The sequence below is a fragment of the Saccoglossus kowalevskii genome, chromosome 22 (genome assembly GCF_978046115.1).
Source record: "Saccoglossus kowalevskii chromosome 22, keSacKowa6.1, whole genome shotgun sequence".
Classification (NCBI taxonomy): domain Eukaryota; kingdom Metazoa; phylum Hemichordata; class Enteropneusta; family Harrimaniidae; genus Saccoglossus; species Saccoglossus kowalevskii.
Genome location: NC_140662.1, coordinates 16,687,658 through 16,710,877, shown reverse-complemented (window position 1 = coordinate 16,710,877; position 23,220 = coordinate 16,687,658). Strand labels below are relative to the sequence as shown.

The 23,220-nt window shown below is 36.7% G+C and overlaps 1 protein-coding gene across 1 annotated transcript; it reads right to left on the bottom strand.

Annotated features, from left to right (window-relative positions):
- Window positions 1-234: 234 nt before the first annotated feature.
- LOC102804779 (uncharacterized) lies at window positions 235-22,132 on the bottom strand. Its single transcript, XM_085496041.1, has 47 exons — window positions 22,027-22,132; window positions 21,115-21,312; window positions 20,491-20,747; window positions 19,650-19,858; window positions 19,062-19,182; window positions 18,676-18,867; window positions 18,082-18,294; window positions 17,715-17,989; window positions 17,472-17,604; window positions 17,117-17,335; window positions 16,836-17,004; window positions 15,880-16,169; window positions 15,466-15,666; window positions 15,232-15,367; window positions 14,824-15,022; window positions 14,470-14,682; window positions 13,875-14,058; window positions 13,571-13,773; window positions 13,212-13,446; window positions 12,817-13,023; window positions 12,544-12,649; window positions 12,274-12,390; window positions 11,985-12,152; window positions 11,712-11,860; window positions 11,419-11,547; window positions 11,188-11,326; window positions 10,898-11,084; window positions 10,519-10,730; window positions 10,270-10,382; window positions 10,055-10,174; window positions 9,649-9,777; window positions 9,084-9,305; window positions 8,605-8,742; window positions 8,340-8,514; window positions 8,114-8,248; window positions 7,790-7,936; window positions 7,558-7,688; window positions 7,213-7,357; window positions 6,867-7,027; window positions 6,467-6,704; window positions 5,522-6,043; window positions 5,069-5,278; window positions 4,732-4,922; window positions 4,530-4,635; window positions 4,042-4,364; window positions 3,257-3,458; window positions 235-2,802 (listed from the first exon to the last, which is right to left on the bottom strand). The coding sequence occupies exons 1-47, from the start codon at window positions 22,130-22,132 to the stop codon at window positions 2,537-2,539; spliced, it is 8,841 nt and encodes a 2,946-aa protein (XP_085352167.1). The 3' UTR covers window positions 235-2,536.
- Between the last annotated feature and the right edge of the window lie 1,088 nt (window positions 22,133-23,220).

Here is a 23,220-nt window from a genome sequence, read left to right as displayed (position 1 = left end):
GACAATAAACTGTGTAAAGGAGTTATAATTCAACTCTATTGTCATCTTTTCAGGCTCGCAGCATTCAAGTACTAGTAACAAATAATGACAATCTGTAAGATGGGATGGTGACTCGGTCTTCTGTTCTAGTTTATAATATACAACAATTCGTAATAAATAGCCGATTATCACTGACTAGCTGAATTGTTTTCGCATTGCTGATTAATAATTGAATAAACTAGCCATAGACAGTAGTAATGATGCAACATAATAGTAGATTTTATTAAAATGAATGGTACGCTACGCAACACACTGAACCTATACTGACGAAATAGTTGAATGTACGAGCATAAATTGAACAATGGATCACAAAAATAGCGGGCTATGCTTAGACCTTCTCTTAGCGTCATGGTTGAACAATATTCTATTATTGAATTGCGGTTCTCCACTCAGGATCAGTTACACGAGTGCTTTGATGTTTTGATTCAAAGTACTTCGCGAGAGGTTACCTTGGCTGGTCGAACATCGCAGGTCGAGTGGCAAATTTCCGCTGTTGGATTTGTGTTGTGTTGGCGGTATATACCATACAAAGAAATAAAGTAAGCCCTTTCCAATAGGTCAACTCAATACACTAAGTCATGTACAGCAATGTTAATGTGTGACTTGCTGGCAAATACAAATCTGATCGATTCAGTGTTTACTTATGGAAACTTTGTGTGGGAACTCGGTTCGGCAAAATCCCGTACAAAAAATGTCTCATTTAGTTACCCTAAATTATAATTATGGTATATGTTTATGATTCAACCACTATAGCGAAAACTTGGTAACATTATTACTACTTTTACAATCTACGCAAAATTAGCACTAGACTCGCGTGAGTAGACATGTTGTGTCTCACGTACAGGGCACTTTATATCACATTTATGAAACTATCGTGAATATTCGACTTAATGTAGCAACTCATTCGAGTAATTTAATTTAACTCCCAAACATTGTAAGATATTGGCATATTCTGTCTATGATGTCAAAAGCTTAAGCCGCCTGACTTTACCAACTGCATTACTTATGTCACATAAATTGTATGACATAATAGCAAAGATACAAATACAATGCAAATTTCTTAAATGTATTCGCTGCGAATGCAAAGTACCTTATAATTCTTCTTAATATGCATCTATTCGTAATTATTTCAATTAACCGCGACTTGAAGCTCGGATATAGGTGCTTGACCTGATCAACCTTCATCAACCTTTTAACATTATTTCCAGTATGTGTAGCGATATCGATAATTTCAACTCTTTTTATATTTACCGAGCTCAAATTAAACTATTTTTGTACGTAATTTTGGTGCAATACAATGTTAAATTGCACTAACTAACTGATTACACTATTCATAATTATGAACTGTCACTGTTTGTAAATTTTGCAGCATACAAAAAAATATCAAAGCTGTAGTAAATTTTTAGTCTTCGTTTAAGTTTATGTGCTTCAAATTTATCTTGTAAACCCGACAAAATTTAGCGTTGTATTACCATAAAGCAATAGGTTATGCCCGAGCTCTCCAACAAGAAATGACAATCTTCTAAGGAACGAAGAACAATGTCTACCAACAAATATAACTTACAATATTAATTTTGGCATGGACAAAATAAATGTACATTTATCGCGTTGATATTGCAAAATCTAGTACATGTAACATCGACAATAAAGAGGCTCATTAGCTTCAATACATTGATGCGACTATAGCGCCGTCTGTACTTTTTTCAAACCAACTTCAATTGCCCTTTTAACCAGTACCCGTAGTGTGGCTTTTTCATGATTAATTCAGCAAATGCATCACATTCATGGCACGGGTTAAGGTCTATCACCATCAGGTTATCGACGTCCGTGCACGTTACTTTGATATCTAGGCACAAGGATTTGCACACAATAAATTATGTTTTACCAATAGCTACTTTCCAACACATTGCACGTACGCACACCCAGTACGGTATATACTTACACGCGACGGCTGTATGCCGTGTAGATCGTATCAATGACTCCGTATAACGCAAACGAACAATAACATGTTGATAGAGTCACAATATTGAGTGCGACTACATATGCGGTCATACCGTACCCCTGTTAGCAGGATTAGTGTCTCTTAACAGGGAATGTTGTAACACGTCACGTGGCACGCTATTGTATTTTATTGCCGTGTAAATAGCCAGATAGCATTTTTTATTACAAAATAATAATGAGCCTTTTTTTAAAAAACAATGTATATGAAAGGAAGACGAATAATTTGCTGTTCACTCCAACAAACTCGAAGTCGCAAAATACTGTGAATCATTACATGCGATAATGCACTTTCTGATTATATATTTATATATATAGACACTGTAAATATGTGTTAGACCACTATCCATATCATAACTCAATATTTAAAGACATCGCTATGACAGGAATGTCGTTGATAAGTTGTATCTGATTATATGAATTAATCATTGCATAGTTAATCCATTACCATATAATATATGTACATCTAGAGTAAATGTCATCTAAAATGAACTGTTTCCTAGGAATAGGACACCACAAACGTTTTAGTACTGTACAATCCTGCTTCATTTATCGCAGTTATTGCTACATAGTGTTCCAATGCGTGATTAACACCAGTCATGCGCAGATGTGTATCTGTTGTTTCTGTCCATTTCAGTACGTCCATCCCACCCCATGCTGTGCCGATTGTGACCTCGTAAATCATAGACGAATTGCTACTGAATACATCCGTCCAGTCAAATGTCATTTCCCATTCATGAGGCCAGACACTTTGAAGGTCAGCATCTGAAGAAAATAACAAACATAGATTACCTTCTGTAATTATAGACGTCATACAAATGCTGAACAAATAATTTTAAAATGTGTCACTGACCTGTAGTGTATAATACAATGAATCACTGAAATATATTGTATATTACAATACAATATCCCATGAACCTTTACTGTGCAATGCAAAACAATATATCTCTGACCTGTCTTGTATAATACATTATGTGACAGGACTGTAATATATAGTACGATACAATAGTTTACTCACCTGTATTTTACAATGCAGTACAATATGCCCTGTTTGTGTAAACCTTTTTACTAGACAGTTTGCCCTGTCAATTTGCCGAACTTTGTGCAGTGAATGAATATTTTAGGCATCTTGAAAACTATTCGTTAGATTCCAGTATGACACTGACAATGTACTCTAATGAAAATTAATGCGCATTAGAAATAACAAACTTAGACATACTTCTTGTAATTGGTGCCTCTGTTTCAACGGTTATGTTGGATACTAACACGTCACTTTCAAAACCAGCATAATTGACAGCTTTCAGATAAACTTGGTACGTTTTATAGGAACTTAACATTAAACCTTTCATTACTGTGAATAGATGGCCATTATCACCAACTTTGTACCAACTTGTGTCAACGTCATCGCCCAAAATCTTGCACTGTTAATTAGAGTGAAATGTGATTAGTTTTATTATTGATATACACAATATAAGAGACAATATGTAAATTAACAAATATAAATATTATTGTACAATTTTCAATCAGCAACCGATATAGATAAGCATTAATCGATATTTGATAAATAACATAACACGTATCATGAAATTATAACAAACTAACGAAGCTATAATTATGTAACGATTTATATTTTATGCTATGTAGTAATGAAGCCATACCACATACTGGACCAGTAGGCACACGCTCAATAGGTTGTTATATCCACAATTCTGAACAACTCCAGTTGTATTTGACAGTTCAATAGCATTCGAATATTTCGTTCACATATAGTGTATTGGGCCCGTAGTTAATATACAATACATGTATATTAATATTCATCCACCCTTTGGTAGGAAGTGCGTTTTCTCTTCCGGAAATGTCGTCGTATGTAATGGTCACGATTTGATTGTCATCGTCAACGCACCCGTATACAAACGCCGTTTCTAATCTTCTTTTAGCTGTCTAATATAAGATTGACCAAAGTGTGAAGAATATTACTATCGATAACTGACAACATCTCCTTACCTCATAGTATTCTATGCCGGTGATATCATTGAATCCTTGCCATGCAATATTAATAGCATCAGTCTGTGCTTGATGGTAACCTCGTGTGGGATACTGAGTGACGGAACTCGTTGTCAAGGACATGATAGCGTGATCTGTATTTGGTGGTTCTGTCACTATGGTAACCCCATTTGAAGTAATCTGGCTTTGAAGCCCATCATAATTCTGACATCGCACTGTGCTAAACAACGTTTGTCCATGTGTAACAGACAATTCAGATTCGGATGAAATAAGCGTGTCTGTTCTTTCGAATGCCTGTATTTCAGCGGATCCCGGAGTCAGCCCTGAAATAATGAAACACGAATGTCACGAATTGTAAGATGATATGCGGATGTAACACATATTATATGAATACAGCATTGGTTAATCGGTTGCTTCTAACAGTGATTTATTGAAAAAATTGTATATATTCACACAAAATTCCAGAGTTAATCAAGAACGTCGCTTACCTATCGCCCACTCACAGTAATCGACGCCACTTTCATCATCTGTGACTAGCCAATTTAGTTTAATAGTGTTTGCACTCTGGTATATTAAATCATCACCATCACCGTCCTATTTCGTGATGAATAAAAAGTAAGATATAAATTCCTGCTTCTGAATAAACCTGGGCGAAATTGGTGTATTGAAAGTAGATATCAAATAAAATACCTTGATGCAACACAACTGTGGAGGAGTCAGGTCAACAAGAATCGCGTCGGAATAAATGACTGACCGAAGACCAGCAGCATTCAAGATGACCACCGTTACATGGATGGAGGATCCCGAATTCAAAATAAGATCTTGCTTATCACCGTGTGTATTACGCCCTACTGATGTAAATCCTTGTAACTGTGTTCCACCTGAAAGGGAGATAATGGTTCAATGAAATATACTCGTCAAAATCGCCAAACTGAAACATTACATTTCTTTACTAAATTGATTGGTTTTCATTGTCAATAAAAGACATGTTTGTATGAGGTCATACAATCGGACCCGTAATTGTTACCTTGAACAGTGCCAATAGCCCACATAGAATCAACTATTGGGCTTTCCACATCGACAGCATGCCACCTTGCATGGACAGAGTTCCACTCATGCTGTACAAGTGTCTCCACATGTACTGGACTTGACAACTGATTCATTAGATTTGGAATTGCCGGAGGATCCCGCGGTCCCAGCCCAATGTATCGTACTTGAACATTATCAATGGCGATACCTAGAAAAGAGTGACATGTATGAAAACATAGTTACAAGGCATATTATACACATAGTGCATGTCCATATGTCAGATACATTTTCTTTCTGTTTACTTTAGTCATTTTTAATAATGTATGAAAAATGTAAACTGTTAAAATGTAACGAAGTATGTAGCCTGTTAGACATGGTTAATAATTGATGATTGACAAAATCTCTAACACAAAGTCTATATTTAGTATTTCCAAATAACGCATATTCTCACCATTGTTTAATCCCACTGATCCAATTGTAATTGTAGAACTTGTTTCCATAGCAATAAAATAGAATACATGACGTTGCCATATCATGTTATCAATGTCTTGGTGACTATCTTGTCTGCCCGGTCGTTGATAGAGAGGAAACACGTGATGACTTTCAGGAAGTTGAATGAAGCCTTCTTGTGATAATAAAGGCGTTGATGACGAATATATATGACTTGTGTAGAAGATTACTTGATACTTGCTTCCGATAACCGATTGAAAACTCTGGTGCACCTCGCCGTATAGTAGTAAGAATGAGTCACCGTTTTGTGCATACTGGCTTTGCGACTTTATTTCACTGTTTCCATCGATTATCCATCCATGAATGTCCTCAAATGAAGGGTTGCGGAGAACATTTGCACCAAACGAGAATCGTTCTTCCACATTGGGCGCTGTGTCGTCTATGACAACCCCGTTGGAGACTGCTGCCACAGAATGTAGACCTGCAACATCAATTGCTGTCACCTGGGAAAAGCATTTTTGTCCTGAAATCGAAATTAATTGAACATGTTTTATATATGTGTATATCGATATACGAGTTGAGTTGAGAATTAATTGCCGCCAGTAACTTCTTGGATTACAGCTCATTCTCAGTTTACAGTTGTAACAGTCGAAGTCGCCATCTTGGATCACAGAAGACCCATATCTCGCGCATGCGTAGTGCGACGACCAGCCCCTTCAATTACAATGTGAGCTTATATGAGACATATGTTTCCTATATTTAATTAATAGCACTACTAAGAGTAACTGTGTGTATATACTCCATATCTTTTACCGTATAGCTTTAATTAAACAATTGTTTATTTATGCAAGTATTTCACAGAAATAATTGATGTAGGTCAGAAAATTGGTAGTTCATAACATTTTCAACACATATGTATAAAAATAACATTTAACTGAATACTAACCATTGGATAAGACAGCTGATTTTGAGGCTGATAATTGTAATCCAACATTCTCGCACGCTACAATATCCTCAGCACCGGGAGAGCTACCAACACACCAAAGGTAATGGCTGATATAGGATTGTAAATCTGAGAAGCCATGCCATGAGGCAGAGATCGTATCAGTGATGTTTTGGTATTCAGCATCGTGTAAACCAAGGCCGTCATAAACAACGCCTGTTGTTGGGACAGTGTTGTCAACCTGTATGTGAAACAAGGCAAACGTATGAGAGAATGTAGGATATTGTCATTTGTACAAATACTACACATCCGTTGATATTACCTTTTATCTGAATAAAGTGCCCATCACACACATTACTACAAATAATATTTGTATTGTGAAAAACTAGAGCAGGCTACTTACAATAAACCCATCCGATGATGCCGTTATATAGAGCCCTGCATTGTTAATTGCTCGCACATTAGAGTAATACTTCACTCCTTCCAATAAGGATAAACTAGTGAGCTGCACTTCAAATACGGAATTTGTAACAGTGTTTGAATTGAAGGATGATACATCTTCGCCTGTGATGAGAATATATAATGTTTATATGTGTTGAGGAACAAACATATAAACGTAAATAGATATATCAGATATTAGATTTCGTTTGGGACATGTATAAATACACAAAACATTCAAATATCTCTCATATACAATACACCGTATAACAGAAAATAATGTTGTTATTCGTTGTATAAATAACACTAACCTCCAATGTATGTACTTAGGGACACACTGAAATGTGCAATACCCCCTACGTCTATAAAGACATTCCTCCATGACACCCCTACGGAGTTTGTGGACGTTGTAAAATCTATATCCAATATATTATTCAGATCCACTACATCTTTCACCTACGCGGATAAATCATTAAATCCGTGTCAAATTATGCTGCTTAAATCGAATATGCAAGGTTTCTTTATTAGTACTCGTTTGAATGCGAATAATAACAAAAAATGTGCATGGGTAGTAGCTAAATCTACTCTATCTACTGGTAAATATTATTTGTACAAGAATACAATATATTAAATCCGGCAACGAATTTATAGCATACCTTTCTTGAAGTTGATACTGCAGGTGGCGTCGAGTCCGATTCCATCCCGTCAGACTGGAAAATGGCATAAGTATCACTATTGTACCACGCCTTCACGTAGAATACATAAATAACGTTTGGTTCAAGAGCAACTAAGTCAGGAAGAGAAGAAGTGCGCGATTAACGTTAGTCTTGCGAAGATAAATAATTTATCGTGATATCATGTTATTGATATTAACAATATGAGACTTACACTTGTTTTTTTCCAACATTAGAACTGCATTCGTTTCAAGACCGACGTCGTGCCAAACACGATCAAATACAACATCTAATACACTGGAGCCTGGTTGATCATCTTTACTTCCAGCAGACCACTCATATCTTATCACTGACTGTGACCCTATCATGAGAAAATCAGTTATAATGGACGCAATTCAATACAATATTAATAAGCATTAATTATGTAGGTGATACTTCAATGTAATTTTGATCTTTGACACTGAATATTGGTTATTTGGTTTGCTATGCCATTATGTTACTTGGGTGAATTAGCGAGTATTTTTTTTTTCATTTCTACCTCCAGATAATGTCCTCCATTTTGCTGCCAATGAGCATTTCGATGGAGTATAATCTTTGTCTTCAAAAATTGATCCATCTAATTTTCGGTATTCCGTGACGTCAACTATCTCAACTTGCTGGTACGATTCATCACCTAGGCAACAAATTACACAGTAATTAGTTAATCGATCATGATTGTAAACAGACTAAGTGGCAGAAACTAAATTATGAAAGTGAAACCGTACCTGTGACGTCAATACATCCTGTTGTTTCGTGACAGAGCTGGTTCTGTGGTGCACATGTACAGTCCCCTTGACACGACTGGGCCGAACAACGCCGCAACAATGACAATATTCCACTGTTAGTATTGGATGATACAACCTCAAAGGTGTCATGAGCTTCGTAACTACGTAGTCCAACCTATCATATAGAGCGCACAATGTTAGTGTCTAGCCATAGAATACCAAGAATTATTCGAATCATAATTGATATTTTCAAAGACGTTCATACCCCATTCACTGCCCATATTGACACGTAGATATGTTCTCCTGGTGTTATGTCTCTGTTAACATCTATCATGGCTGTTTGTATAACGCCCTCGTCGTAATGTGTTGTTCCTCCAGCGTAATCAACTCTAATAGGGCCATTCTGTGCAAGATACATGTGCCAAGTAAAACAAGTCATGTTCAACATCACAATATTATTGATAGTGATAAATACATGGTATCAAAATACATTTCGTTTGTATCATGTCTAAGGGACATATTGTGAAATATTGTCTGTTTCTGAGTTAATGTGTAATATTGTTTCGCAGTCTACATTTATTGTCTTAGTTACACAAAACTTCGTTCTAAGTCAATTGTTCCACAAGTCATGCACCGACGGAAAGTAAGTTCTAAAGTAACCTAGAACCCAATGAGATGTAGAATGGAATAATGCCAAGTGGCACAACACGGGGATCATTTAAGACGAATTACCAAGAAACTCACCAAGGTTAAGTCATTTCCACTGAAGTACGTCCCGACAGTGATAAAATAGTTACTAATGCCAGAGTGGATATCGGCAAAACCCAGCCATGCTATGTTGATTTGTGCTGGGTTACTGGCTTGAGCTAAATTGCAAGTCATCCATCCATCTCTGTGTCTTGCCAGGTCTGCCGCATGTTCCGTATCTACAGCAAACATACCAACTGTGGGTGGCGTTGAATCGACCTATGTGACAATGAAAGTAAAAAAAAAAACAAGTGTAGCCAATCTAGTGTACAAGTTTGTGACACATATGATGCCAGATATTTGTTTCTATGAAGTAATTTATCTGCATTAAATTTCAATTTAATATCGTTCCCTTTAAGGCCTCATTGATGAAATCATGTGCTCATTCCATGTACAGATGGTATAACTTCGATAATATTGTAATAGATCATGCGATTTATATTGTAACTGGACTAGCGGTTTGTGGCGATATCTTAAAGAAAGCCTTGGTTCACCAGGTATCTGATATTTTTAGAAGCACGTTGTGGGCAAGTTTGATTTCAATGTATAATCCTAAACTTACCAGTAAACCTTGGCTGATACTAGATGTGCACAGCTTAGCTCTGTTACATGATATAACTTTAGCATAATATGTATAGCCATCCTTTAGAGACAAATCTGTGAATGTGTATTCTCGATCACCACCATTGACCTGAAAAAAAAACTCATTAATGTATAATTCAATGGCAAATGTCCTGTGTACAAACAGTGTATTTTGTACGCGTTATACATGTCGCTATGAGGTCGGCATTGAAATCCAGTGCCCTTAAACTATATTTTCATGCTAATCAATGTACAGATAATCGAAACAGATAACCGTTTACAATTAATTATATTGGTAAACATGTTATTTGTATATACGATTATAAAAACAAAAGCGTTACACATATCTCGTAGATATAACATTCATGTGATAAGCATTAACTGACCTTTACTGGATCAATATCTAACTCGGACTGTTGATGTGTGAAAATGGAGACACTCTGTGTATCAATATGGCTTTCTTGGTCACTGACATCCCATGTAACTTTTATCAAGGATCGCCATGTCTGATTGAGAAGGAGAAGAATCATATTTTCGGTTAATGTTACCGTGAGTTAGTAGTACAGATTGAGCATTCCACAAAATAGAACGACGCCAATACCTGAGTGTTGTCCATGAACGATCCCTGACTTGCGTCGAAGGCTGCAGGCGTTGTTATATTTGGAGGAGTTTCATCAACTGCAAAACCGTTTGAAGATGCTTCCACAAAGAGTCCTAATCGGATGGTAAAAACAACGAACGAATTTAGCAAATATAATGAAGCAAAATATATGTATTGCTATTACGTACTATTTGATTACAGTAAATGTGTAATACTACTTTCACAGAACGCCACACACGTAAAACACACCTGCTTTGTTGTACGCCCTCACCGTTACATATATCATAGTGTTTAGGGGCAAATCTTTTGACATGTGGGAAATAAACACTTTCTCTGTTAAATGCAGCGTCGTTGGTGGTACAATTTCCTCTCCTCCAACGGTGGTTCCTGCTCTCCATTCGTAATGGGATATCTGTGACTGTGGGTCATGGAATCCGTACCAGTGTGCAGCCATTGTTGATCTGTTTGAAACCAATTGTTGTTGTTGTTGTTGTTAGAGATGTATACGTTTAAAGAAATTTGCACAATATCTAAATTTGGTGACTACTTGTGCCACCAATGCAGGATGGAGTTTCTATAGTAATTGGAAATATTATATATAGATATGTCGCTCATATCAGTATCATACCTTGATGTTTGATATGCAATGTCAGGACCACTAATCCCGTCATGCACTGCGCCTCGGACTGGGGGAGAGTTATCTATCAGGACACCGTCTGACGTCACTGTTGTACATAACTTGGCAGCATTGCAAGCTATAACGGTCGTATAATACGTGAAACCAGGTTTCAAATTTAGGTTATCTGCTGTCATCTCTGAAATTAAGCAAAACAAATATGTGGCGTTTAGAGCAAAATTGATATGCATACATATTGTACTGTGTTGAATCGTGTCGAATTGTATTGTATTGTCACTTACCAGTTACTACACCCACATACTGTTCTCCCCTTGTATCATCACAAACTTTGCATGTACCAATTGCCCATGTATATGTAGCAATACCAGTATGTGGATCACTAAAACCAGTCCACCTTGCCGTTAAGCTGCTCAGATCCGTCTGTTATTTTACAAAATAGATATTAACTCAATATACATTGTATTTATTTTAAAGCAATTGATATTTGCCGCAGCCAATAACAAATAATTTACCTGAACATCAAGGTCAATTTGATCAGCAGAAACAGTTCCATCATAAACATAACCAGCAATTGGGGGTGACGCATCAACAATAGTGGCCCATGATGTTGCCATGGTTGACATTCCAGCTCCATTGTATGCCTAAAAAGTAGAATCAGTACAATTATTCAATTCGCAAGTACTATCAACTTATACAGGAATATTACAAAAACATGTGTATAACATGGTCGGTAAGGGGGACATGTATCCGGCATATCCATGTGTGTAATAAACTATACCCAACGCTTGTCTAAAATAGCTCTTACCTTAACTGAAACATAATACGCATGGCCTTCTATTAATTCAAGGTCAATGTTTTCATCCGATGTTCCTTCTTCGGAGTTAATAACAGTAAACGGCATAATATCTGCAAAACCTGGGAGTGACCCAACTGCCCATTCATATATAGAAATACCTGTATATATATAAAAACGAAGAAATCAATTTATATGATGTAATACACAAGAGTAATAAACATCGAACTATGAAGACTAATATATTCTTAAGCTTATAATCACATTCATTGCATGTCCACTTACCACTTTCTAAATCAACAAACAGTCCTCGCCAACTAGCACTGACAGATGAAGTTGAAACATGGAAAGACCCGCCAATGTTGATTTTCACATCTGTCTTCTGTGGTGGCGTTGTATCTATGGTGACTCCGGGTGATACAGATATAGTGGTGAGGCCCACAAAATCGGTTGCTTAAAAGAACGTAAACACATATATTTTAGTTGCCGATTGTTTAATGATAGAAACGTGGTGTAATAATCACAGTAAAACATTGCTATGCTAAAGTTCATGTAAGACCAAGTTAATTGTCACCTTTTACGGTAGCGTAATATGTATATCCATCCTGTAAATCTAAACCATGAGCCACAGCTCTGTTTGTAATTCCAACATCTATGAAGTCCTGTACATCCACTCCATCTGGTGAAGACCCTGAAACAGGAAAAGGAGTGTGTAATAACTGTCGTTTCTGTTTTATTTTTAAGGAAATATTTGAAACTGGAGTTGGTAGCACATAATATACTTTTACGAATAAGAATGACATTTAGGCAGAAAATGTCTTTACCTCGGAAGCTAAATACTCACCAATAGCGTATTCGTATTTTCGAATTCCTGAATAATGAGTGGTACGGCCTTCCTCTTCTACGTCAACAAATGACTGCCAGTTAACAATAAGTTCAGATACAGCTGACTACACAGACAAGTATTGAAGTAGAAAACAAAAATATATGTATATAATGATTAATGTTTAAACGTAGTTATGTGATTGTTTTTATTGTAGTTGCTGATAATGTATAGCATCAATCGTGTTGAGCTGATATATGACATCGAATGGCAAACAAGAATATAACCACTCACTTGGAAATGTTGTTCTCTCCATCCAATCCATACATTGCCTTGTAAAGGTGGGCTTTGGTCAACGGTGATGCCATCAGAACACACTGATATCTCGGGTAGTAACACTTCTACATATTCATATACCTTCTTTGTGGCATTTGAATATATGCATACATAATATCTTTGGCCATGAACTAATGGTAGATCGTGAATGTTGATAAAGTTTTCCTTTTATAAGATAAATTAAAATATTAACTATAAGTGTCATGGAAGAATATTAACTTGAAATTCATGCCTCTTGGGCTTTACGTTGATGCGAACTATTCTTCATTTGAATGATGGATTGATGTGGATTTTGTTTATGTATGCCCTAACGTATAAAAAGCCTCTCATAAAACTTATATCAGTGAACTTACATTTGTACTTCCACAGGCCATCACTTCTGGTGAGCTACAGTCATACTCCTCATATGTAATATGCCCATCGTTAGATGTCAAATACGCCCACCGTTGAACGCTGTCATCAGATATAACCTTCCAGTCATACTGATTATATCGTAGAGTAGGCCATACTGCCGCGAGTTTATGTATGGCTCGAGTATATTCAGCATCAGGCTGGTTCCAGTGGGCGTTTATTTCAAGAAATATATCCCTATAATAATAATAATAATGGTGTTATATGGTGGGAATTGAACTTAAGTGGCTTTGAGAAAACTATAAAGTATGTCGGACACAGTGAATTTTTAGTATTTCAGTACAAAAACAGGTGCACTAACCCATTATCATTACTCTTTTCATCCCAACTACCAGAGGCATCTATCACTATATTCGGTACAATCAGTACAGGATTGTATGCATCACAGTCGTATATGTCTTTATATACAGTGGTGTAGAGACCAGCTTTAGTGTAACCACGGAGACCAATTTGTAAACACTCAGTGAATTGTAAGCTGTGATCAAGTGATGCTCTATAAGTCATCTATAAATCATAGAAGTCATAAAGTTTAGAGTGTTGTTAGGAGCTAGCTAAACATAATATAAATATGTCTTCCTTATAATGTGGTAAAAGTACACGTTTACCTCGTCCCCTACATGGACAGGGTCTTCTAATAACTGCCAAACAAACAAGGCATCACCATGACGACTGTTGGTTTTGATAGTTATTGTCCACTCATAATAATCAATGTATTCAATAACGTCACGACCGGTCATCTGTAGATTGTGTCCAAAACTGCGCCATGAGAATTCCAATTCATCTGTCTCACTGTGTTCAATGATAAAAACAATCAAACGTGCAAAACTGTATTATATATTTTATAATTCATAGAATAAGCTTTCCGAAAATATATAGTTTTGTGGACAAGAAAGGTCATCTTGGTTTCCTAACTAATTAAAATACCTGTCAGGTAAACTGCATCTCTACCTTAATAGAAAACGTCAGTGTAGATATCAGTGTAAACACAACATATACCATCATCTTCCATCATTTTGCATTCATTTGTACAAAGCACTGCCATAATATGGTCACTGTCAGAAGGTGGTGTTTACATAAAAATAACGGTTTATATGGGTATAGCATCATCTTAAAAAGGAGGTCCCTGTGTATATCTACAACATTCTACCTGAAAACATTGTTCATGATATAAAATTTCTCCATTCCAAGGTGTTTACTTACTTGTAATACTTGACATATGAGATGCCTTCAGATGATGGTGGATATGGCAGAATGGTGACGCCATCACTGGTGACTGGTTGAAAACACCCGACAGTGTGGCAGAATTTCACGATAGAACGATAAATGTCACCGGGATGAAGTTGCATAGCCGTGTGAGCAGTGTAAGCCATACCAAGGTTTTCAAAGTCTTTCACAAAGTCCCATACATCAGATCTACAGATCAACAACCACAATGTTAATTAAAATATACATTCATGGAATAGCGCATTACAAAATATAATACGTTAAAGTACGTTATAAATAACAGAACATTCAAAGATGAACAGAACAGGAGTTATCTGAGAGAACACTCACTCATTTGTATGTTCAAGTCTCTGCACTCCCCAATGAACGTCTGTAATGTAATCACTTATATCACCTGATATGTTCCAGTATGAGGTAAGTGAAGACATTGATGCCTGAAATTCAAGATCTTCCTGGCAAACATGACGTCCATCGTTACTATGGTGACTGAAAGTTCCAGTATTCGTGTGTTCTGTCGGTAAGCCTGAAACTGAAAAATAAGTGTGTAACAAATTAAATTGTCTGCAATAAGGTTCAACCACAGTGACGATATAAAATTCACAATAGTGATTATAGTATTTGTCATGTGTACATAATTCTCACTACAGCTATTGCCAGTAAACAATGTCAAATGATTCTTTTATAAGGCAGCTTGCAAACAAAGTAACTTCAATTGTCCAATTGAGATATATTCCATACCTGCTCTAGTGCATCCCAATCCATCATAAACCTTTGCTGACGTCAACACATCTTGATCTGAAAGTATCCGAACTCCATCAGAACTCACTGTAACACTACCAACATCATTGGACGCTCTTACGGTAGCGAAGTATTTCTATATAATAAAAAAATAAAAAAAACACAGACATTGTAAAAACACGGAAAACATTACTCAATGTATTTTTAGACGTTGCGCATATCTTGTTATATTACCTTGAAATTTTCTAAGTTCAGTCCATTAAAATCAAGATATGTGTGGCCCACATCCGCAGCTTTAAAACCAACAACATCTTCTTCCCCAGGTGTCGTGCCTAAGGCAGCTTCATAACGCACATCCAGATATGGATGGGAAAATCCAGACCATCGGATATGTAGTGAAGTTCTAGAAGTCTGGAAATCTATGTCATGAGGTTCCTGGGAAAGATAAGGTTCTGATTTTTCGACAATGATTCCAGAAAATACAGTTCCAAAACACGTAAGTGATCAATGGTTCTAGCCACATGATCCAAAAACTAAGTTTAAACAAAGTACCTTTACGCTTTACTATCGTCATATAATCTATCATAAAATAATTACAGTACAAATATAATGTATCCATTGCATGCAATTTAAAGTGACGTCACTTACCCCATATAACTCAGTATATTCACTTAGTGGAAGGATATCACATACAATGCCTTTCGATGGTGGTTCAACCACATGCCTGTAAGCTGCTGACTTTGCAATACTGATTAACCCAGCAGTGTTTGTTACGCGGATGAATACGTAGTAGGAATGATCCCCATGTAGATGCCAATTAAGTTTATCAACTGATATAGAAACACATGACGGTGGTCGTTCAGATACACATAGATCATTGTCATGATGGTCGTCTAAGATTGTGAAATCTAATATGTTTGTATCATGGGTAGTTGTACCTGTAAAACCATAATAATATATCACTTGATAAAACTAATACTTCAAAAGTATTATGTGCTACATCACAGGCCGGGCGTTTGTTATAAAATACACTACTATTTGATGTGGTGATTACTATTCTATGTAACACAATTGTTTTTTGTTGTTGATTGTTGCTGAATAATGACTGAAATAATGTTTTTAATCATGTTTTCATGCCAGATGGCAATGTTTGGAGACATTTTGATTTACTATGTTAAATTTGCATGAAATTGTCAATATGTACACAAGTAGGATTCAAGCATGGGATCGTCCGAGAGAGTTGATAGTATAAACAAGAATGCTATGTTGGGGGCTGCACTTTTTCTTTCCGCAACAAGGTTTTCAATATGGATAGGGATCATGTACGTTTTACAAGGTTGTCATTATTAGCTAAGCTTCAGAAAAGGGTTGACAGATTAAGATATGGCTCTGCGTGCCAGTGTTACTGTTTGAATCTGAGTAAAAAAATACTGTCACCAGAAAATATTGTGTGATGTTATCTCAAACAATGGGAAATGGTGGGGATCACAGTTACACATATGATAATTGCATTTATTATTTCAATACAGGTATACAAATGCAGAGACATGAATATGGCTGTACATATGCACAAAACAAAAAGCGAATTTCATCTGCAGACTTACCAACGCCATACTCAAAGCGTATCGGAGGCTCGGCATCTTCCCCGTCATAAAAATCGTCTTGGTTCCAACGAGCCACAAGGTAACCTACATCACTATATGTCTCCAAGGTAACATCAATGTCGCCAGTGAAGACTGGGGGTGTCACCTCAACAAAGAGTGGTCCAATAATCTGTGAACAATGTAGTCATATATTTAGCATATTATGCTGGTTATACTAACAGAACGAATTCACTGTTTCAAAGAACAATGAATACAAAAGTAAAACCCATCATTTGACTGACCTTTGTTTGTGTCAACTCTGCTCGGTTGATGGATTTCAAAACCACATAGAATTGTAAACCTTCAGCCAAATTAGGGTGGTAAGTAAGAAAGTTCCTGTGTGAATTGGTGGAGGTAAATGGTAGTATGTCAGGACTCAGTCCAGAAGATGTGGAACATAAACCAACTTCATAGTCGTATATCCCGCTTTCAGGATCATCTCCTTGCCAACTCAAAGAGAACTGAAATATTGAAAATAGCCTAATAAGTTAATGCACCATGGGTGATGACATGTATCTATTCGATCATAATGCATTTCCTATCAACTACATAACGACTAATGTGAAGGTAAGTGTATACTAGAGTAGTTGAACATACATGGTTTATTTTATTGTAATATATAACAGTTGATAAAGGTCCAGCATCTATGCATTCCGTATCAGTACTTGCAATAACTTCAGATGGGTTTAAAGGCAGTAGTTCTATATCACTGTCAAGCCTTGCTACATTTCTGTAAACAGATCAAACTATTTATTGCAATAACAAGCGTTGAGGTGTTTCCTTTTTCAAATAAGAGGAATGAAATCAGGATTTAAGACAACAAGAGTATTGTTCATATACCTGCATTCGTCTGAAACATTAACTACTTGGTGGCGATATCTAGTAGTATTCACCATCCACACGTAACCATCACCGTCCTTGATCACACCAGCTTTTATAATAGCATCATCTATGACAATTTCACTGAGTGTTGGTGGTGAAGTATCAATGGTGATACCATCAGAACAAACTGGATTTGATGGTTCTAATGCTCGATTATATGCAACTACAGTACAATGATACGTTCCTATATCTGGGGCGGTCCATTCTGCATATGTTGAAGTTGTGTTTATAGCCTAACAAAGAAAAAATAATATAAGATAAGTTCGATGGTTTACCATGTGAAATTCAAAGACAAGTTATAAATAAACAAGTTTGTTTCACGTACCGGCTCTGTTATTGGAATATCAAATGTACCATCTTGCATTTCTGAACAACTTTCGCTAAAGATGTAAACATAAAAGAGTATCCCACTTTCTCTGTCAAAAAATCCATCCCAAGATGCGAATATTTGAATGTCCTGTTGATAGTCCAAGTCCGTTTCTCCTGTCCGGCTATCATGTACAGTGCCCTCATGTGGCGGACTTGTGTCAACCGTAACCTAGTGTATGTGATGCATATATAATCTATATTATCAGTGTGGTATTGAAAGAATTAGGATGTACAACTCCATTATAGTATACTTTATACTAGGTAATAATTACATACCCCGAATTTACATCATTTACAAGTTCCTACTGAGGCTCCAATGATAGGCAACTGGTATTGACTGCCAAACTAATACGTTTGACGTCATGCTATCGAATGCGCGACTGTGAATGGTGAAATGTTCAAAATAATCCCAGCGATGGAAATAACTATCGCCAGTTGAGTATCATATTAATGAAATTCGTGTGTCCATGACGAACACAACACGAGACAATGATTATATAAGTTAACAATGATAACAACTACATTCTTACAGACTGCTACAACACTGTACCTGGAAGGTCTTTACATCCACAAGCATGGCGTTGTTTGTTACTGTGATGGTGAATAAGTAATCATGGTCGTGGTTTCCAGTTGCTAGATTTAATTTATTGGCATCAAGTTCAATTGCATAATCTCTATAGTAACATTCGTTGTTTTTTTGTATACATCCGCAGTTCGGAGGGTCACATGTAGTATTGCCAACCTTGAAAACAAATGACGTCATATAGTTACCATCATGCATAACGCACAGTATTTAATTTCCCACAATGCCTCAAAATCACACGTGAATACATAATATTTGTGTTTGAAACACTTTAAGGTAATTCGAAACATTACGGAGATGCGTCGAAAATTAATCAAAATCATTCGTTACATTTCAACATCAAATACACTTACTATTGGTCTTCTGACAGCAACTTGACCTTCACCATGAACCACATTACCGTCTGCCATGTCTGCTAGTTTCCAGTGTATGTTATGTAACCCGCTGTGATCGTCATATGTTTGGAAAACAACCCTGTTTAGGAATCAATGAGAAACAAGATCATAGATATTTGTAACGTAGCCCGATAACAGGCATTGCATTTGTATATTTTAGAACAATGATGTGTCAAGTGTAAAAGAATAACACGAAATTGTGACCAGTCATTGATGAAGTATGCCCGACATGTCTTTGACACACGATCCTCTAGAAATGTCCGATCAAAAAATGAAGAAGATTGTTTCTTTAGATGGGTAAAATCTGTAGAAATATTTATGTTGTTTAATTATGTTGATGTTTATGGATTTTACAATATCAAACTGTATGAAAGTCGTTGCGGTTTGTGATATGATATGATTACAGCAACGTAGTTTGTTGTGGTTATTGCTGGTGGTCATCTTTGACTACACCCGTAACAGTTACTGTACCTTGGTCTAATTTTGAGCTAGTGTGTGAATGATTTGAGAAATTCTAGAAAGGAGTACATCATGCATTTCACCAACCTCATATCATACAGGTCAACAGAAATGTGCACTGCTAGCTGTGTCTGTCCATGTCTCATTAACGATATATCATGGATTTCTGGTGGCGATGAATCCACGTGAATCAGTACATCATCCTGGTTTATATTGCCCATCACGTCTGTAGCTCTCACCCATAAATGAATGGAATCGCCATCGTTGCGTGGTATGTCGAATCCCTGTTGCTCCACCTGAAGACAGAGAAAAAGCAAATGTGTTTGAGATTATTCACAGCTTGATCAAATCCGATAATAGGTATTAACTTAAATGAAGTACACATGGCTAGCCCTGTATATGTAATGGTGGGCAGATTGTAGTGCAGAATGCGGGTATCATTACATAGATTGGGCCGATCACAGCATAAAATTGAAAAAATCACACTAGGGGGGTCACTTATGCATACACATTAGTCAGATACATAAGCTGGATACTGGTCATCTAATTAGAATGTGAAACATATGTTAGAAATGGACCAACAAAAAACGCCCCTTCATCACGCGCCATTGTCGACATTACGACCCACATCTTGTTAACGTTCAGTCTATCAAATTCAAAATACAAGTTAATAATTCCTTGACCACGTATTATAAGTCATAATCACAAGATGCTTGTAGGTCGTTTTGTAGTGACAAGGAGTACTCGGATACCACTCGTGCCGTTAGAGGGCGTTGTGCAATCCCGGAACGTCGTGGTCGAAACTAGCACATTTTCTCCGACCTAAACTAGCCCGGGTCGAGATCGGGTTAATCTGTTTCCAAAGAAAAATAAATATGAAAATTAAAGAATTCCTCATTCTATGTTTCTAATAAACATTCTTACTCACCAAAATATCATCAACGTCTTGCCAGTTACCAGTAGGAGAAGTGATATTGCGCCCTCCCCGGTGGTCTATGCCGTAATTTACTTCGAAACGCACGACTGCATTGATATTTGGTATTGCCTCACGTGATCTGGTAGTTGGAGGTTGACCTGTGACTTCTTCATAATCTGACGTCAATGGAGGTGAATTATCTTCAATGGCATTCAGGAATTTATGTTCCCTGTGGAACCAGTTATAGAAGTGTCCTGGCCATTGCATTACTACCTGTGAGGGGATCAAAGCATGTGCCACGAGTTAAGAAATGTTTTTTTTTTCTCAACAAGAAAAAGGGATGACGTATTTCGCATTCAAACCATCTAAGCATTTTACAATCGGAGTCGCCTATGAGGTTGTGCGACCGATAAGTTGAGTGTTTCTGTGCCACATATAATACGCATATAACATGAATGCTTTGCTTATCGCATCATTGTCCGACGTTCGTGGCGCTATCATCATCGCTTCTACATTGTTTGAAGAGTACATTCACACAGTTATTATTCCATTCGACTTTGATATTACTAACGGCTTCCCGTGAAGATATACAATTTTCGCTGAGGTTTATCAACATTAATAATCCACATGACTGACTTACCTGTGGCCCAGTATTACTGGGGTCTTGAAGATCAGTTTGCCAAAGGTGGGTACTATTTTCCGCTGCAGAGTCAACCCAGATAGGGAACTGGTCTGTTGTATTAACTCCGTTGACATCATCAAATATTAGGAATCGTCTGGCTCTATTATGGTTACCCGCTACGTCATCAACAGTAAGCATGACACAATATACTCCTGGAATGTAAGGATATGTTAATTTACTTATTTAATATGTTGAATTTATCTGTTATATGAGCTGTAATTGTATTGCACGTATGTAGCTGGTATATCCACTATACCCGTGTCACTCAATGAGATAGTGAATGAAGTAGATGATATATTTACTCTACTTAGGTCACTTAATGATATAGTGAACTGGTTATGTGGAAGATATGTTATACCTGATAACTCAATGATATAGTCGAGGTGCAGATGGTAGACGTACTATACCTGGGTTTCTTAATAAGATACCAAACTGTGTGGCTGGTAGGTCTACCATACCTAGGTTACTTAATGAGATAGTAAACTGTGAAGCTGGTAGGTCTACCATACCTGGGTTTGTTAATGGGATAGTTAACTGTGAAGCTGGTAGGTCTACTATACCTAGGTTACTTAATGAGATAGTAAACTGTGAAGCTGGTAGGTCTACCATACCTGGGTTTGTTAATGGGATATTTAACTGTGAAGCTGGTAAGTCTACTATACCTGGGTTACTTAATGAGATAGTAAACTGTGAAGCTGGTAGGTCTACCATACCTGGGTTTGTTAATGGGATAGTTAACTGTGAAGCTGGTAAGTCTACTATACCTGGATTTTTTAATGGGATAGTTAACTGTGTAGCTGGTAGATCTACTCTATCTGGGTCAATTAATGAGAGAGTAAACTTTTTAGGTAGTAGATTTACTGTACCTGGGTCACTTAATGTGATATTAAACTGTGTATCTGGTGGATCTAGTTGTCCACTCAGTACAGGTGGTATTGAACTATATCCCAATACATCACCATATGCTTGCATCTTATATACTTCATATTCATATCGTAATATACCAGAAAGGTCGTCAAACCAACCATTATACTGCACAGTTATTTCACCCTGCAGAAATATTAAACAAACAATTTGTCTACAATAATAGTATATTGGACCGTGGTTTTGGGGAGACTGGGTATTCAATAGTAAAAAGATCTACATTGGATACATCGTGCACAGAAGGAGCTTAGAAAGGCATAAAATGTTTGTGTGTCAGATTACTAGATGGATGTGTAAAATTTGATTCCATCATTATCTAAACCCCTTTCGATACATAATATTTAACACAACCAAACAATGAATTAAAGACCAGATTGTGATACAAGTCCTTGCATAATAATTAAGTAATTTACATAGTAATTGATAATTTGGAATTATTCTGCATATGTTACCCAGGTAACTTCAACAAACTGAACATGTTTATCATGTAAATCGATCTATAATAGTTTATTTGTTCACTAAACATTGATGAATATTGAAAGCCACTTCACACAGGACCATATTTCTATTATTTGTTGTTTGTTAGGAAATCGTTATTATGTATCATATTGATCACAATGGCCAGGAAAAGGTCGTCTGCATATAAATAAAGTTATAATATGACGTTATTACGAGGATACCAAAAAGTGTGCCTGAAGACAGTACAGAGGGAGTATTGGCCGACCCGCAGCTGAGTATGATGCAATGGTGTACTGTCTGAGTACATACTTTGAGGTATCCTCGAAATAACCATATTATTATATATCTTTTCCTTGCAAGGATACATTACTGTTTAGAACAGAATCAGCAATCTTCGTTGTCTGGAGTCCGGAGTTGGGTGGAGTTTCATATTTGAAACTCGTATTTCCTAATATGGTAGGATAAAAATACCCAGTGCAAAACCACAAAATTACGGCACGCTGTAATTTATGGCTTTACGGTGACAGATGTATAAAAATATTCATTATGTTCTGTTAAAAGGTATATGAAAACATATTCTCACAGTCGACGTACAATTTTAGTTATCGCTGGTCCCCTATCGAGCATATTATCAGAGCAACTTCCGGTAACTGTACAATGTTCTGGAGGCTGATAGT

Excerpts from the sequence above, each read along its gene's own strand:
- LOC102804779 (XM_085496041.1), bottom strand. The coding sequence starts at position 22,132 with ATGCAAGCATATGGTGATGTATTGGGATATAGTTCAATACCACCTGTA. Across the intron at positions 21,313-22,026 it reads TATCACATTAAGTGACCCAG|GAGTATATTGTGTCATGCTT; the intron begins GTACAGTAAATC and ends CTTACATTCCAG. Across the intron at positions 6,044-6,466 it reads ATCAGCTGTCTTATCCAATG|GACAAAAATGCTTTTCCCAG; the intron begins GTTAGTATTCAG and ends TTTCGATTTCAG.